Raw genomic sequence first — 18,934 nt, 5'->3', positions numbered from 1 at the left:
GAAAGGTGGGGAAAGGAAAGGAAAGGTGCGGAAAGGTGCGGAAAGGAAAGGTGCGGAAAGGTGCGGAAAGGAAAGGTGCGGAAAGGTGCGGAAAGGAAAGGTGCGGAAAGGAAAGGTGCGGAAAGGAAAGGTGCGGAAAGGAAAGGTGCGGAAAGGTGCGGAAAGGTGCGGAAAGGTGCGGAAAGGTGCGGAAAGGTGCGGAAAGGTGCGGAAAGGTGCGGAAAGGTGCGGAAAGGAAAGGAAAGGAAAGGAAAGGAAAGGAAAGGAAAGGAAAGGAAAGGAAAGGAAAGGAAAGGAAAGGAAAGGAAAGGAAAGGAAAGGAAAGGAAAGGAAAGGAAAGGAAAGGAAAGGAAAGGTGCGGAAAGGAAAGGAAAGGAAAGGAAAGGAAAGGAAAGGAAAGGAAAGGAAAGGAAAGGAAAGGAAAGGAAAGGAAAGGAAAGGAAAGGAAAGGAAAGGAAAGGAAAGGAAAGGAAAGGAAAGGAAAGGAAAGGAAAGGAAAGGAAAGGAAAGGAAAGGAAAGGAAAGGAAAGGAAAGGAAAGGAAAGGAAAGGAAAGGAAAGGAAAGGAAAGGAAAGGAAAGGAAAGGAAAGGAAAGGAAAGGAAAGGAAAGGAAAGGAAAGGAAAGGAAAGGAAAGGGGTTGTAATGGGGTGCAAGTTCTGAGTTCACTGTGGTGGGACCTCATATGACTGTTTTGGGTCTATTTCCCCTTGGCATGATGTCCTTTCTTAGCCGAAAGTCTCCTGCATCAATAATTTCTTGGAAAGATCTCTGCTCAAGGAGGAGAAGCATTGCAGCCATGTCCACTAGGAATCAGCCACTGCCAAGGAAGGAAAAGTCATGTTTTATCCATTGCCATCTATCTGATGTGGGGTCAACATGCTGCTTCCACCCTCCTCCCAAATATGAGAGCTGCTCCCTGACTTCTCTGGATCTGGAACTAGAATAAGGCAATTCCCAGCACAATGGTTATTATGTATTTTCCTCAATATTTGCTGAGTTTGCCTAGAAAAAAGTTTGCATACCATCTTTCATGTATTAGTAATGAATCTCCCTGTGATATTTAGAGGAAAACCTGGTCAGTGTTATGTACAAGTTGTTCATAATTAGCAGTTTGTTTATGGAAGATATTGCCCCTCTGTGCTCCAAAGAGATTTTATGTAAAGAAAAATAAATAAATGAATATTTAAAAAAAACAAAACAAACAACCTCCCCCCAAAACAGAAATAAAAATTAGTCACAAAGAAAATTTTTATAAAGTGCTTTCCAATATTTAAAATAAATGTAATTTTGCTGCAGAATAGTATGAGAGCTGAGAAAGGTCATTTTTCTTTTGGCTGCCCCAACGCTAAAGCCAGGTTTCTGCAGCAAGCTTTTGCACTGTTGGTCATCTCCTCTTCACTCTGTGTCTGTTTTTTCTGAAGCTCAGTGGTTCTGTCTCTAAGCTGAAGTCCCTGACTCCGAGTCAGGATTCATTCTTTAGGAAAGGCCACAGGAATTATCTCTGCAGGGTCTCCTGGCGTAATTCAGCCAATCTCACTGCTCCCCTCCTTCTGTTCCTGTACCTGAGGACTGGGCTTGACTTCAGGATTACCTGGAGGATCAACACCAAGATTTGGGTGTGGGGGATTATGCCTTGGCAGTACAGAGGTTGTTCTGCACTCCATCTAATGGGTTTATGTTTACGGGTTTGTGTTTTACATGCTAAACAACATTACCTGAAAGCCATAAAGAGGAAAATATAAACTATATTAAAGAGGTCAAAGTTTAAAATGCCTGTGAAACAACCTCAAACAACCATGCTCAACTTCAGCAGAATATTTTAAGCAGAAGAATCAATCAGTTTGCAGCTCAGTAGGAAAACAACGACTACCTTAGCAAGACAATGAGGCTTTCTCCCACAGCAACCCTATCTTCCTCTTTATAATGGTTATTTTTACCTTAATTTCATCCTCAACTAGAAGCTGGGAAACCATTGAGATCCTCAAGCTGCAGGATTTAGTAGGATGCATTAAAAATTATGCCAGGACAATTCAAATTTTCTCCCCCATCACAATCATTTCATGCTGGGAAAATAAATGGTCTTTGAGTACCCAACAAACCTTTATTTCTGGAGCTGAGGGTAGAGATATTCAAGAGTTCAAGTGCCCATTTGTGGTGGGGAGTCTATGCAGCAATTCAGTCCTGTGTGACAAAATAATAGCTGAATGTGTTTCCATAGAAACTGAAGACAGCCAGTGAAAACTACTGTAGAGTTTTAAAAGAATTCAATCAAGTTTTATTTGAGTAAATAAGGATCACTGGCAATATACTGCTGGTTACAAGGACAGGTGGTACTCTTAAAATTACTTTTAAAATTACATCACTGAGCAGGAGCTCCTGTGATTTCTCACACAGCTACAGGCTGGTGTTAAAAATGTTAGGACTCTGTGAGTGATTGATCAGGAATGCTCTCAAGTTAAAGGGGTCCGTTTTACTACTGCCATAATTTTTTTTTGGAGCAAGTGAGGTGAATTAGATAGATTAAGGCAGTAATAGGCATTCAGATAATAGTAATGCTTGACTAGTAATTGCTTTACTGCAATAAACAGCACTGATTGTAAAACTCCTGCCAGATGTAAAGCCAATTTTAATCTGCTCTCCTTGTACCATGGACAGTTTGGGGTTCGGAGAAGGAGTGTTTGGCTCTTCAGAGTAAACTTTAAAATCCATGAAAGGATTTGATCAGAGCCAATGATTTCCTGACTTTCTGGGGATGTTGATCCTGGCTGTAAAGAGCCTGGTGTAAAACACTGGCTGTGTGTGGATTTGGGCCCCTGAGTCCATTTGCCCCTGGAGATGGATGGTGTGGCAGAGGCAGTGTAATCACTCACCAAGGTGAGAGTGTTGGTGCTGCAGCCCTGTTTACCTGCCCGTGACAAACCCTCTTACCTCTGCTGTCCAGCAGGAGCACCACAGCTTGGGAAGAGGGAAAAGTCATCAGTGACTGGAGAAAGTGCAGGCTGAAAGAGACCCCACCAACATTTGCAAACTCCCCTGTAATATAAAAGCTAATCCACCTTATCCACTGGAATCCATGTAAAGGACATTTCCAAACCCCATGTGTGGGACCAACAGGAGAAACCATGGCTGATATGTTTGCCTGAGGACACCAGTGCTATTTTTGTGGCTGTTCCTTGTTATTCAGTGGTACTCACTCTGCACAGCAGGAAATCTTCTGCATGGTAGGGGCTGGTAAAGATCCAGACTTGTATTTCAGCTCGAGGCTCTGTAGTTATCCCCCTCCAGTCCTCCCCATCTCTCACTGCAGCTCTACAACCCCTGTGAGCACATCCTAGAGCCCATTTCTATCTGTTTGGTCTGGTTTGCACTTAGATTGGGATCTCCTCAAAGCAAAGGCTCTTCAAGTAGGTTGGTTTTTTTCAATATGGATCATGTCTTCAGGCTTCTGTTATCACTTCTACTATAAATACAATAGAAGGTGCAACATCATTTGCAATATCAAGAATGGATGGAATCCTTTTGGGGACATTTTGGCAGTGCTTTTACCCCTGTAATTAAACCTTTAAGAGCTAACCCTATGATATCCTTCGTGCTTCATGACCTCATCCACAATCTTAAAATTTAACCAACCTTCATGAGCTTCAAGAGTTTGAAGTGCAAAGATACTGAACTACAGGTGGTGTAGAGTTTTGTACAAAGTGGTAAAGAAAATGAGCTCTTTGCCATTTCTCTGTCCTCAGTAAAAAATTCAATTTTATCTCTTCATCATTCCTTGCCATTAATTAGTATCATCACCATTCCCCTCATGCCATCATGACCCTTGTTCCCTTGGTTCATTTAGAGCCCCTGAGTGTGTGTTTGGGAGGACTTCTTTTTTTCAGGGGATTTTGTAGCTTTGCTTTTTGATTTTCCCCAGGTGGGAGCATCAGATCTTTCTGGAAGGGATAGATAATCCCTTCTGAGAGTGTCTAGGGTATTAAGGAGGAAAGTTTTGTGTATATATATGTGTATGTGTGTGTACATATATATGTATTTTTATCTATTACATATATATATATATATATATATATATATATATGTAATATACATATTATCTATATATATAATTGGTTATATATATAGATGTATATATAGGTTATTATTATATATATAATTGGTATATATACATATTTATAAAATTGATTTTTGACTGGAGTATTTTAGAGGGGTTTTGTGCATGTGTGTGGTAAATTTCTTTCTCCTTTACATGGAAACTCTTAATTTTCCTAACAGCTCTGATTCCTTTCGTTGTATAATTGACTCCATTAATTAATTTTCTGTGCATTTCCTTTGTCCCTGCTGCACTTTGGATATAAAATACATATTACATTAATATATATGTAATATATATAAAAATACCTATATATGTATTTATATAAAGCATGCTAGAGACCTTATTAATGATAGAATTCCTCCAGAGCCTTTAGTGTCCCACTGTGACTACAACCCAAGATTCTCAGACTGACTGTTAAGAATGCTAAATATGCCTTAAAACCCCTGCCTCTGTAGGCTCTGAAATGCTGTACATCACTTGTCAGGAAAACAGATTCTCTAACAGATCTTTTTTTTCCTTCTCCTGCAAGGAAATCATGTCTGCTCCAATCCACTTTTGATTATTGATGTGAACGCTTAGGAATTCTTTGGGAAAGACAAGGTCCTTAAATGAATTCCTTCTGTAGCAGCCTGTTAATTTTAAAAAGGAGGAATTGAAAGAGGACCAACATGTTGGGTATTTTGTCAGCTTTTCGTAGTTGTTTTGGATGGGCTTGTGTGTGTGGTTTTAATGATATTCCCTTAAATAAAAATGTCAAGGTATCAAGGAAGCTGCTCTGCATGGGGAGATTTTCTTTCCACCCTTGGATATGATGGCATTTCAGGGTATGTCATACCAACAGGGGATGAACTCATCAGAAGGAGATTACCTGTAGAGAAAAATAGCATTTCAGGAGTAACTTTGCAAAAAGAGTTGTCACTGCTTCAGGGTGTGATTCAGAGTTCCTCTAGTGGTGCAGATCACAATTCCACATCTTCCAAGGTGAGACTTTGGCCCCTCACTCTGTTATCTACACCAATTTTTCTATTAACATGTAGAAAATTGCTCTTTTTTCACCCTTTCAGTCACCTTCTCTGTTTGATTTCAGGCTGTTGGTTTGATTGTTTAAGGAATGCAAAAATGTTCTAGGAGATCCAATCACTTGATAATTGTTATAAGCATTATTGCAAGCCTGTCTCCTAACTGATATTATAGACTAGCAATGTTTGGCCATTTCTTTTAATACTTTCTCTGTTTATGACTGTTACATAAGTGACATATTATTACAAGTATTATACATTTTTCAGTGAAGTGAAATATGTGTTGTTTTTAAAACAGCAGGATCCAGCTTTTCTGGACAGCCTTTAATTTTCCTTCAGAAATTTAAGAGTGTCCTTGCAATTTATTCTAACATACCACGGCAGAAAACCAAACCTCTCTTCTGCAATGTGTTTTGTGCCTATATTAAAATTTTAAGAGTTTGCTCAAGATTATAGTTATTTTCAGTTATTACAAAATTAGAGAAAAAAAAAGCACAGTGATCTCACAATCTTATTTTGGTTTATTTTGCTTAATAACAGGACAAGTGAGGTATGAACACAGAACTGAGTTTTGTGTTCTTTAATTAAGACCATTACTCTTGTCTGGGAGATTCTTGCTTTGCTGTAATCATTCTGGTTCTGCACAATGGAAGAAAATGACAAATTGTTGCTGTTTATATTACAGTAGCTTTTAGGGATAACTACATTTATAATCCAAATAGGAAACAGCAGGGAAAAAAAATAAGGATCATTACCAAAGGAAAGAGCAAGTGACTGGTCCACAGCCATCATCACACAGAAATAAAAGCAGATTTTCCCAAGCTCTACATTTAGAGATGCCACAGAGTTTACAAAAACAGATTTTTATTTATTTGTTTGTTTGTTTGTTTTATTTTCTTTCAGTTATTTGTATCTGGGAATAAGGATGCCTAAAATAGGACTAAAGGTCCTGTCTCAAAATCAGTAATAAAATGAGAAGATGGAATGGCCTTGTATTAGCTTCACAGATGCAATCATGGGCTTGCCTCTCTGCTACTGGCTGTTAATGAGGCTCTGATTTTACCTGCAATAATGATGTTTCATTCCAGAAAGTCTGGAATTGATGGCTGCTTTTTCTGGTGCTAAATCTCTTTTCATATCCAGATTTACCCCTTGCCATGATTAAAACTTTGGATGCTTTTGTCAGCAGTGGGGTTTCTGCGGGTCTCTTGTGGTTCACTAACCCTACCAACTGCCCTTTTGCTGGATTTCTGATTATTCTACAATATATTGAAAGGTTTTAGCTCAGAATTTATCTCCAGTCTCTGAACTTTCTATTTTACTCCTGTTTTGAAGAAAATACTCCAAAACTATTGATGCTGCTTCCTCCTACCTGAAGTTAAACCACCCAGCATTCTGTTCTCATCTTCAATAGATTTTTGTGATCTGCTGCATTATATACAAGGAGCTTTCAGTCAAGGCTAGTTTTATTAATTCCAGAATTTCTACTGCCTACCAGAGCTGCTGGTACCTCTTGTTATTGTTGCCAGTACAGCTCACACAAACAATTTAAACTATTATTTTGCATTTGGCCTCAAGATCTTGACAAGGGAATCCAGTTGGTCTTAGAAGCTACTACTGCCTCCCTTTCCTCCTAGAGATAAAATACTGAAATTAGGTTTATGCCAGCTATATATACATAATAAAATTCAAAGAAACCCCTGAATTAGCTACATTTACACATCCCTCTTAAATTATTCAGTGAAAGGAATTTTAATTTCAAAATCCTATTTAATTTTTCTCCTTTTTCCAAGTCGGGGTGTCCCTTCACTTCTTTTTTTTTTTACCTCTACCTTATGGTCTGCTGAAACCAACAAGGAGCTGCCCTTGGTCCACATCAATGTGAGCATCTTTTGGGGCTAATAAATCCAGCTGGGAGGGAAAGTCTGTCAGAAAAGCAGGGAAAATACACTGGGCAACATCAATACAGAGTGAGATTTATGGATTTCTATGAAATATGCAGAGAGGCTTTTAAAGAAGGCCTGGAGTGAGGGTAAAAGGACAGTGGTTCTAAAATAAGAGAAGGTAGATTTAGAGTGGGCATAGAGAAAAATTCCTTTTAGGATGGGGGTGTTGAGGCCCTGGCACAGGGTGCCCAGAGAAGCTGTGGATGCCCCTGGATCCCTGGAAGTGTCCAAGGCTAGGCTGGATGGGGCTTGGAGCACCCTGGGCTGGTGGAAGGTGTCCTTGCCCATGGGGGAGGATTGGATTGGATTGTCTGAAAGGTCCCTTCCAACCTAAATTGTTCCAGGATTGTGAACAGAAATGCACACAGCATTTCCATACCCTCATCTCACCTCTCTCTGTAGAAATAAAGGCATTTCAGTGTTTGCTTTCAGTTTGCTCAATATTGTGATGTTTCCCCAATTTTTTCTTCACACACACAGAAAAGATGATTACATTGCAGTAAATTTGGCTGTAACTTTTCTGGTGCCCTAAAGGAGTTTATTAACCTGAGTGTCACAGAGGCATCTAGTTAAAAACCTTATAATAACTCCATAATCCTTTTTTACATTAATACTTTAAGATGCATCTAGAAAATTCCACCTAAAATTCCACAAAATGAGTGTTTCATCTGTGAGTCAAGGTCAGTTTTTCACAGATCTAGCACTACAAGGACAAGCACACACAGACATTGATACCCAGCTCCAAGAAGCACACAGTGGCTGGCTGGTTTGGAGGTTTTTGTCTGGAGTATTTTAGAGGGGTTTTGTGCATGTGTGTGGTAAATTTCTTTCTCCTTTACATGGAAACTCTTAATTTTCCTAACAGCTCTGATTCCTTTCATTGTATAATTGACTCCATTAATTAATTTTCTGTGCATTTCCTTTGTCCCTGCTGAACTTTGGATCATTATTCAGTAAAAGCTTTCAAAGCTTGTCTCTGATTTGTCTCCCTTTACATAAATATTTGGTGCCACAAAGCACTTTGATTCCCAATTAAAAATACCACAATGGTCATTATGATTAGGTCTGTGTCAAAAGAGTTCTGGATATACTATCTTAATTTTTTTCTTCTTAATAATTATTCTTTTGGGGGGGTGTGTGGCAGAAATGTTTAATATTAGAAAAATTTTACTCTGATAATTATAAGAGTGTAACATAAATGTAGTTAAAACTACGAAGCTTTGCAAATCAATTCATACCAGACCAAATAGAAACATCCTCTGAAATATTACATGCTTTAGTGCCAAAATATTGTTTAGCTTGAAATATTGTTAAACTCATGGCAGTTTTCTCTATGAAATGCAAAAGGTTCCAACCACTTAATGTAAGGATTTAATTGCTCCCCTTCTCGTGATATAAAGACTGTCTGGAATTTAAAAGGAAGAACATATATTATGGATTTTGCACCAGCCCTGAGGGGCCCAGGCAACAGCTGCAGGATGGTGGCACGAGGGCTAGGGGATCTGGAAAGACTGTCCTTAAATGTGATGAACAGGGAAAACAAGGTCTTTTGGCTCCATAATTCAAGGCAGATTCAGTTTAGATTGTACACAGCCCCAGCAACACAATCCAGCAGCATGCTCCAGGTCCATCCAGTCACCACAGAGTATCCTCATCCTGAGACAGGTTTCTTTAGCTACTGCATCCACTTCCATGCTGAAAGCAATTTCAGCATATGGAGGCAACATTTCCATTAAAATTCCCTAGCTAATTAATATCCTTTCTGTGCATGCTAGCAGGCATCCCTTAGCTAGAGGTTTCTCTTTCCTTTGCAAACATTCCCTCCTTTACACTGCTCTCTGTTCACCATGGCCCACATAACCCAGACCTTTGGGTCATTCTAGAAGTTCCTGGCTCAGGCAGGGAGAGCAGCAGTGAAACTGTGAGATGTGAATTCAGAGCAGCTGCCCTGCTCCTCTTGGCCATCCTTGGGAGTGGGATTTGCAGGCTCACCAAGAGACTCACTGCCACACCTGCAACCTGAGCCACAGGAAAATTACTTCAGGCACATTTATTTCAGTGGTGGGTAATTTTGGGAGGCTGAATAAACTAAAAACATTCAATCTTCTAATGACAGAGGGATCAAGGCCATCCTCAGCAGGTTTGCAGGTGACACCAAGCTGAGGGTGCAGTGACACCCCTGGAGGACAGGGTGACATCCAGAGGGACCTGGACAAGCTCCAGGAATGGCCATGGGCACCCCAGGAGGTTCAACCAGGGCTGCTCAGGGCAACCCCTGGGATCAGTCCAGGCTGGGAGGAGCAGATGGAGCAGCCCTGGCAGAAGGACCTGGGGGTGCTGGGGGTGAGAGCTGGAGCTGCCCCAGCCCTGAACCCCCTGCCCTGGGCTGAACCCCCAGCCTGGGCAGCAGGGGAGGGATTGGGATTCTGCCCCTGTGCCCCTGGTTCAGGTGAGACCCCAGCTGCAGAGCTGCCCCAGCACAGGAGGGACCTGGAGCTGCTGGAGAGAGCCCAGGGGAGGCACCAGGATGGGCAGAGGGATGGAGCAGCTCTGATGGGAGGAAAGTCTGGGAGAGCTGGGATTGTTCACCTGGAGAGGAGCAGCTCTGGGGTGAGCTCAGTGTGCCTGAAGGGAGCCCACAGGAAAGAAAGAGGGAGACAGTTTCCAAGGGATGGAGTGACAGGAGAAGGGGGAATGGCTTCCCACTGCCGGAGGGCAGGGTTAGATTAAGTATTAGGAAGAAATTGTTCCCTGTGAGGGTGTTGAGGCCCTGGCACAGGGTGCCCAGAGAAACTGTGGCTGCCCCTGGATCCCTGGCAGTGTCCCAGGACAGGCTGAACAGGGCTTGGAGCAACCTGGGATAGTGGAAGGTGTCCCTGCCCATGGCAGGGGTGGCACTGGATGGGCTGTAAGGTCCCTCCCAACCCAAACCAATCTGTGATTCTGTGATTCTGTGATTCTACAATCACTCACTGCTCTCCTGGATACTGTGCAGCTGGCAGTTTTATCCTGATTCCTAGAAGAAAACTACATTCTCATAAGGACCATTATCAAATTAAGCAGCCATTACTGTTGTTGTTCTGAATCAGAGCACAGAAACAAAGCACTTGGAGTCTGCTCTGTCCTTCCCAAGATGTAAATCCACCTGGTCCAGAGCAGGACGTTGTAGAGATGGCTGTAAGTGCATTTGGGGCTGATGTTGCTGTCTCACAGATTTATACTGGACTTGGCCTCCAAAGAAGGGGAAAGTAGGTAATGGGTATTTTACTGCCTTTCCTCTTCTTGTTAAATTGTCTTCATTTTTTCACTTAGCATCTGCCTCACTGAGTACTCATCATCTGCTACTGAGCCATCTATTGTACAACAGATGTTAAGCACTTAGTGAGGCAGAGAAGGAGGTAAAAGTGTCATATCATGATTAAATACTTGCTCCAGCTATTCTATAGGGTGACCATAGTGCTTTGTTCTTACATTTAATGTTACAGTGTGCTGAACAGGAATGGACATGTGGTTTGGATTAAGCTTGCAACTTCTCTAAGTAAAAATAATCCTGATTTTAAGTAAAGATTTTTTTCGTAGTAAGAAAAAGAACTGCAAAATATTTTAAATGCACTTCAGAATTATGATTTATGCCTGTCCTTAAGATTCTCATCAGAAACTTGGCTGGTGTTAATTGCTGCATTAACTTCCCTAGGATTATCATATTTTTACCATGCTTGTGTAAAAGTGAGATTATCTGGCAGGCTTTCTTTTCCCTGCAAGCATTCCAGCTGAAAGCTGGTGCATTTTATGGGGCAGCAGATTTAACCACAGGAGTCTCTTCATCCTGCAACAGTAGCCTGAGCTTGTAGCAGCGTAGGAAATGAGTAGAAGTTGGAGCTGAAGTTGTTATTGAGGCAGAATTAGTTAACAATCTGCTTCCAAGTAAATTTTAAGAACTGAGAAAATTTGTGGAATATTGTCGTGCACCTCCAGGTATTTTCACATTGACATATTTGATCAGACAAGGAGGAATAAGGAGGGAGGAATTATTCTTATTTTTATTATTAATAAGGAGGGAGGAACTGTTCTTCCCTGAGAGGTGTGATTTGTGTGAGCAGGAGCTCTTTGCAGTCACTGATGAGATTCAAACCCCAGAATAATGCAGACCCAGTTTTGGGGTCTTAACTAAAAGGCAGGAGTTTGGGATTTGGATGGGTTACCTGGCTCAGTGTTCAAGTCAGAGCAGCGGCTTGATGATCTATTTCCTATAGAGACAGCAGGTTTTCCACTAACAGGACAATCAATATTCATATTTTCATAGAAATCCTGTCCAGATTTATCACTTATCTTGCACTTTTGTGCTGGTTTTAAAATGTTGATTTCAATGATTTTATATTAATAAACAAAGGAAGTTTTAAAAAAAATCCAAACATTTTCTAGAAAGGTGTAATTCATTATATTATTTGACAAGTATCCTTTACTCACAAAGTATCATATTTAATTAAACTAAAAATTTACTTCTACAGTAAAGTTGTGATTTCAAGTGTGTGAATGACCAGAAATTTTGATTATAAATTATCACATAACTTTGCAAGATGAGGAAGACACAGGTATTTCAAGCATTCCATTTTTGCTTGAAGCTCAGTGGGGTGACTAGGACTGTTCTTGCTGGTTTCATTAGCTTTGGAAGCTGGTTCTACACCCCAGTGTTTGGAAAACTAGCTTATCAGGCCAGCATGTGTTATTTCCCAAATCAATTTTTTTTTTTTTTTTTTTTTTTTTTTTTTTTGTTAAAAGAATAATTGAAGAGCTCTTTCAAGCCTTGCTCAGGGCACCTGTGGTCATGTTGCTTTCTCCAGTTGGTTCTGGGTGATAAAGTTCTGGAATGGCCTGCCCAGGGAGGTGGTGGAGTCACCATCCCTGGATGTGTTTAAGAAAAGACTGGATGTGTCACTTGATGCCGTGGTTTGGTTGAGGTGTTGGGGCTGGTGGTCTTGAAGGTCTCTTCCAGCCCAGTCATTCTGTGAATTCTGTGAATTCAGGGAGGCTTTCTGTGAATTCTGTGAATTCAGGGAGGCTTCACCCAATTCCTTTTATCTTACAGTGTGTAAAGATTCTGACAGTGCCCCTCTAACTGTCTTCTGCTCTCACCCCTGCCCTGGAGATCCTGACCAGTGCATTGCTTGTTCAACAGTGAGGTTTTAGTTCTGTGGGCTTCTTTTTGTGGGGAGTGCAACTGTTCCCCTTCTACCTGATTTCTCCAAGGAGTCTCTGTCCATCCACCACACCTCTGTGATCTTGGGGAACTCACAGAACTGGCAGCGTGTCCAAATCTGCCCGTTTCCCACACACATCCATGTCCAGGCACAGAGAGGGGCCCCTGGGTGCACCACTTTCTGCACAGAATGAACCACAGAACCTTTTGGGCTGCAAAGGACCTTGAAGATCATCCAGTTCCAGCTGGATGATGCAGTTCCAAACCACACTAAAAAGCCTCTCTCACTGGATTCTTTATTTCCCAGCCCCCATTAGAGCTCCAGCCCCAAGCTAGCAATGCTTGAAGCCCTTGTCACAGGGCTAGGAAGCCTGGCAGCTGAGCTGTCACCTCTCACCTTCTCTGGAGCCCCCTCTGTCCCCAGCTGTCACCATCCCCAGAGGGGCTGTGGCAGCCTCAGCTGCACCAGCTGTTCAGCCAGGTGGTGACCTGCAGGACACATCTGCTTCCAATCAAACCTGTCCCTTGGCTGCAGGGTCCAGAATTTATCTGATCTTGAATTTCTAGGAGAAAAAGAATGATTTTGTAATGACATGCCAGCGTGAATTTACCCAATTAAGATCCAGTAGCTTAAATAAAGTAGGTATCACCCACATTTTATGTACTTTTGCATAATTTACTTAATTTGCTCCACTGAAAGCAATAAATTTACAAAGAGTAACAGTATTCCTTAATGACTAATTTTAAATCAAGCAGTTAAGTGAGGAAGCAGTTTTTATTTTTTTAAATAGAGTGTATTTGTTAAATAATCAAAGACAAGTATAAGCAGATTCTTCTTGAAATCTCTCTGTTTAAAATCAGGTAAAGAGAAATCAAAGGAAGGCAATAATATTAGAATGTTATTGTTTTGAACTTCATTGGAATAAGGAGATAACCTCCATCCCTCTAAAGCTGTGGACTTCTTTGCAACTGCTAATCATCAAAGACATAGCAGATTAAATAAGTAGATAATACTAAGTTACAAACAACATGACTAAGCTGTAGAAAGAAACTTACTTAATTTTGCAGCTTGTAATTTCATGCAGATTTTTAAACTGCTACTTGTATTCCCTAACAAAATAAAAGGAGGAAGGTAGGCTCATTAAAAATAAAGAAAACAAAAAAGAAGTGAATTTAGAAACTTTGCTCCTCATAATCATTGAAATAGTAGAGTGCATCATTAATAAAGAAAAAACCAATGTTCTATACACCATGTGGCTGGAATACCCAGAATGTGGTTGGCTCACCCAGAATATTTTTGCTTAATGCTGACTTTCAAATAAGCACCAAGAAGAATAATGAGAAGGTATGTTCATGTTGTGCATGTAATTATATTTACTTATGCTTCTAGAAAATACCTAGAGCTATAGGCATATAAACCCTCAGCCCTGAACAGCCAAGATCCCTGCTCTAAAAAGGGGAAAATTAGAAAGATTTAAAAAGTCACCAGATTTTTTTTTTACTGAACTTTATTTGCACTTTTTTCTTAAATATGAGAATTTCTCATTAAATATGAGAACATGGATTTCTCCTTGAGGCAAATTCAGATGTGACTTAAAAGTCAGTCAGGAACAAATGAGGGTCTTGCATTTTCTCTCCAAAACAACGTAATGAAAGGGGAAGAAACTGCACACCCATCATCACTCATGCGGCAATAACAGATCTGACTGCAGCAGACAAAACAAGTTCTTTAAACTGTGCATTGCTGGGAGTAATAGGAGTGGAAAAATGCAAAGAAAATAATTTTTTCTGACTATTTCCATGTAGCTCTGCTCTTCCCATTTTCAGTCTTCTAGTGGCTATGCCTCATCAGCCTAAACTGTTGCTTTCAGTATGTTTTCCCAGTGTGATGTAGGACATTAGCTGTTCCTCCTAGTGAAACCAAAATGAGATGACAAGAAGAACGTTGAAGTGATCTTTTAATTTTGCCCCCAAAGATGAAAAGTAAACACAACATGCTCATGCTTGGCTTCCTGTAGAGATTCTGTAGTGCTGGAAGTTGCCTAAGGAATCTCTTTAGGTGGGGAGTGGGGATCTGTTGCTAGCCTAGGAAAGAATTTTGGCTCACTGTCTGTAAATCAATGCAGCTCCAGCTAGTAAAAAAAAAAAAAAATCTTCATAATAACATAGAGGGGCAGTAGAGTTGTAAACACTTAGATACACACTAAACTCTTCTTTGGTTAAATAGAACCACAAAAATAATCTCAACTGTGTAGGACTTCAAGGTGTTAATCTGAAGGCAGTCACAGAAAATGGCTCTTTGTCAGTCTTCCTTGACAGAGACACACAGAAAGCAAACGCCTGAACTAAATGCTCCTGTCATGCCCGTGGGTTTATAAGAAAACTTTTCTTTTGTGATTTTGCATTGTTAAGAGGAAGTTTATACCTGTATCTCTCTGACAGCAGATGTTATTGTGCGTCTACCTGACACTAAAACCATTTTTATTTTCCTTTTTCTATAAAATTGATAAATTAGAAATAGTTTAAATGTATTTTATATTATATTAATTATGTATATTATATAATATACTTATATAATATTATATATAAGATATTATAATATATTTTATATTATACATTTTATTGTATATAAAATTCATAAAATATAACAAAGTCTATAAAAAGTTTATAAAATATAAAAAAGTTTATATTACACCATTTATATATATGTTGCAGTGTGATTTCAAGGTTTACCTCAGAAACCCGAGTCCCTCCCCACATTATATTCTATTATACATATAATATATATATTATATAATATATCTTTTAATTATGTATAAAATTCATAAAATATAAAAAATCTACAAATATCTATAAAATATAACAAAGTTTATATTATAAATAGATTATATTTTATAGATATTATATATTATATTATATATATTATATGCATTATAAGATACATTATATTATTTATAAAAAGTCTATAAAATATAACAAAGTCTATGAAAAGTCTATAAAATATAACATAGTTTATATGAATATGATATTATTTATATTAAGTATTTATATAAATATGATATTATATATATAAAATATGGTATTATATATATATAAAAGCCTATAAAAAGTCTAAAAAATATAACAAAGTCTATAAAAAGTCTATAAAATATAAAAAAAGTTTATATGTATTTATATATATTATATATTTTATAATTTATATTAGACATTATATTATATATTAAAAATCTATAAAATATAACAAAGTTCATATAATATATGCTTATATATTATATTTTCATATATTTTATATAATAGAATATATTATGTAATATATATAATATATTTAAAATATAATTTATTAAATATAATATATACAAAAAGTCTAAAAGTTTATATTATATTATTTATGTATTATATTATATATATCATATATAATATACTATATTATATTCAAAATTTTATTATATAATATATTTAAAATTAAATTATATATTATATTTAAAATTGATAAAATATAGTGAAGTCCTATTTGCTTAAACATCCATTTGCTAAAACATAAATTTGCAAAAAGCCTGGCTAAAACCACCTCGTTTTCCCTCTGCAGGTCTTCCAACTACTGGCTGAACCGCATCCAGTCCTTCCTGTACTGCAACGAGAACGGGCTGCTGGGCAGCTTCTCCGAGGAGACGCGCACCTGCGCCTGCCCCAACGACCAGGTGACGTGCCATGCCCCACTGCCCTGCACGCTGGGCGACGGCCCCGCCTGCCTCAGCTGCGCCCCCGACAACCGCACGCGCTGTGGCAGCTGCAACGCTGGCTACATGCTGAGCCAGGGCCTCTGCAAGCCCGAGGTGGCCGACTCCACCGAGCACTACATCGGCTTCGAGACGGACCTGCAGGACCTGGAGATGAAGTATTTGCTGCAGAAGACGGACCGGAGGATCGAGGTGCACGCCATCTTCATCAGCAACGACATGCGCCTCAACAGCTGGTTCGACCCCTCATGGCGCAAGAGGATGCTCCTGACTCTTAAGAGCAACAAGTACAAGTCCAGCCTGGTGCATATGATACTGGGGCTCTCTCTGCAGATTTGCCTGACTAAGAACAGCACCTTAGAGCCCGTCCTTGCTGTTTATATCAACCCTTTTGGGGGCAGCCACTCTGAGAGCTGGTTTATGCCTGTGAATGAAAATAATTTCCCAGACTGGGAGCGAACTAAGCTGGACTTACCCCTTCAGTGCTATAACTGGACGCTGACTCTGGGCAACAAGTGGAAGACGTTTTTTGAAACCGTGCACATCTATTTGAGGAGTCGGATAAAGTCGAACGGCCCGAACGGCAACGAGAGCGTCTACTACGAACCCCTGGAATTTATCGATCCCTCAAGAAACCTGGGCTACATGAAAATCAACAACATCCAAGTGTTTGGCTACAGCATGCACTTCGACCCAGAAGCGATTCGAGACTTGATTTTGCAGCTGGACTACCCCTACACTCAGGGCTCGCAGGACTCAGCTCTTTTGCAGCTGTTGGAGATTCGGGATCGTGTAAATAAACTCTCTCCGCCCGGCCAACGTCGCCTGGACCTCTTCTCTTGCTTGCTCCGTCATAGACTCAAACTGTCTACCAGTGAAGTGGTGAGGATCCAATCTGCTTTGCAGGCCTTTAATGCCAAATTGCCAAACACAGTGGATTATGACACAACCAAATTATGTAGTTAACCATAAATGTAAAGCACAACGCAAAACTTTGAAGGAGTTTTTACAGTGCTTTTGTGGAACAGTTTATGTTTGGAAGAGTAAATTTAAATTGTCTTTTCAATATCTGTCTTATATCAGTCAATACTGTTGGATGGCAATTTACACACATGAACTTGCTGACAATGAATATATTATACCTGCAGTTTTTGGTTTATGAATGAAATAAATACTGACACCAGTCTAGAAGACATTCTACTTTTTACAATAAATTTCATTTGTAATTTTATATGTTCTGTGGCAATGCTTTTGTGCATTACATCCTCTAGAGGGAACATAGAAGGAGACCAATAAAATTTTGTAGCTGAACAGTTATTACAAAGAAACGCTGTGGGATTCTTTTTTCTTACACAAAAGTAGTAACTCTGATACGCTTTTGTGTGTGTTCAACTCAGGAGGGGTAGGCAAAGAGAAGAGATTGACTCCAGATTTTAAGGGAAGCTGTCAAAAAGTCAAAGCCATAGGATATTTTAATTTTAGGATGTGGATCTAGGAGTTCATGCCAGGCTGAAGTGACAGCTGTAGTGATGCTCCACCTGAGGCTGGTCCTTTCCAAGGTGCTCAGTGTGACACCAAGAAATCAGAGTGATCCCAGGGAGTGTTTTAGGATGGGCAGGAGGTTGGAGCTTTGGGATACACAGCAGTCGAGGCCTGCATTAGCTCTGGAGGAGACAGGTGAGAGGCTGTCTGCAAATGACCAAAATGCTTTTCAATGCCCCTGATCCTTTGCTTTGCATATTTACCAAAAAAATCAAGCATTTGTACACATTGCCTCCTCCCAAATGCACACACTATAATATTCAGAATTCTCTGTTTTGGACAGAGATTTTTTTCCGTTCTTTTCAGTGCAAGAATTTTCAGTTTTTTTCTAAAAAATTCCCTTTTACAGATACAAGAAATCCAGTTTATAAAGCTGACAGTACAAGTCATTAATTAAACATTGTCAATTACTGAAATTAATTAAATGTGAATGTCTGTGGATCAGAATTAGGTTTTTTGTTGTTTGACATATCCCAGCAGAAAATAGGACATCTGAGACAGCAAAACCTGGGACTCACAAGAAGCTTTTGCTGCCTCTTGCAAGAGAACAGAACAAATGGCTGGATTGTCAAAAGTCCCCATTAGGAAATGCAGGGGAAAATGAAGGAAGTTGATACAAAATGGTTTAGTAGTACCCCCTTACATTCATTCTGAATCTGTGTCACAGGTTTAAAAGTTATTTTGTATTTTTTAGATGGAAAATAATTAGATATTAATTATAAAGAATGGGCAAGCACAGAAAGCAAAAAAAAACCCATTTCATTCATACACAGTTTTAATTCAGCTGGTCTCCAACAAAATTCACTTTATTCATTTCAGTTTGGTGTATTACAGTGTCATTTGAATTTAGCCTAATCTGAGACACACTCCTCATTTCCAGCAAGACCCCAGCAGCACAGGGGAGAAAACGCCTTGTAAGTGAATGTAGACAAGCTAAGATACAAGGGCAGAAACTCTTCAGAAAGCCCACAGCCAAGGGAAATCTTGTCCTTAGTGATTCCTCTCTCTCCTGACTTCTATAAAGATTTATCTACTTCACTGTTTCCCTGCCACCCATTTGGAAAATTTCTCAGACCTTCTGTACTAAGAATTCACTCAGAACTAAAATTAGCAGTTATTTTTTCCCCCTGTTTATTTTTTGTGTGTGTGTGGGGGGGGGGGGGTTTGTTTTTTGTTTTGTTTTTTGTTGTTGCTGGAGGAATAAACCTCTGGATGAATTCCTGTTTGTTTTCAACTTACAGCTTTCTCTTGCTGATAAATAATGTATCTCAGCCTCTCTTCTACGTGTCCAGATTTTGTCTTGCTCTTGCATTAATAAGATCTTCCCAGTCAAAATTCTCAGTATTCCTTTTTCCAAGTCTTCAAGTCTTTGTTTTGCTCTTTTGTTATGTCTTTGGCA

General features: G+C 39.5%; 1 protein-coding gene across 1 annotated transcript in view; it reads left to right on the top strand.

Moving 5' to 3' along the window:
- LOC132330796 (BMP/retinoic acid-inducible neural-specific protein 3) overlaps nt 1-17,209 on the top strand; it is a 187,956-nt gene extending 170,747 nt beyond the window's left edge. The window contains exon 7 of the mRNA XM_059853502.1: nt 15,843-17,209. Coding sequence (XP_059709485.1) covers nt 15,843-16,959 — 1,117 coding nt within the window. The 3' untranslated portion in view covers nt 16,960-17,209. The remainder of the gene's footprint in view (nt 1-15,842) is intronic.
- Nucleotides 17,210-18,934: the final 1,725 nt, after the last annotated feature.

The sequence above is a fragment of the Haemorhous mexicanus genome, chromosome 9 (assembly GCF_027477595.1).
Source record: "Haemorhous mexicanus isolate bHaeMex1 chromosome 9, bHaeMex1.pri, whole genome shotgun sequence".
NCBI classification, from domain to species: Eukaryota; Metazoa; Chordata; class Aves; order Passeriformes; family Fringillidae; genus Haemorhous; species Haemorhous mexicanus.
Note: the sequence above shows the minus strand (reverse complement) of the source record. Positions and strands in the feature narration are given on the sequence as shown.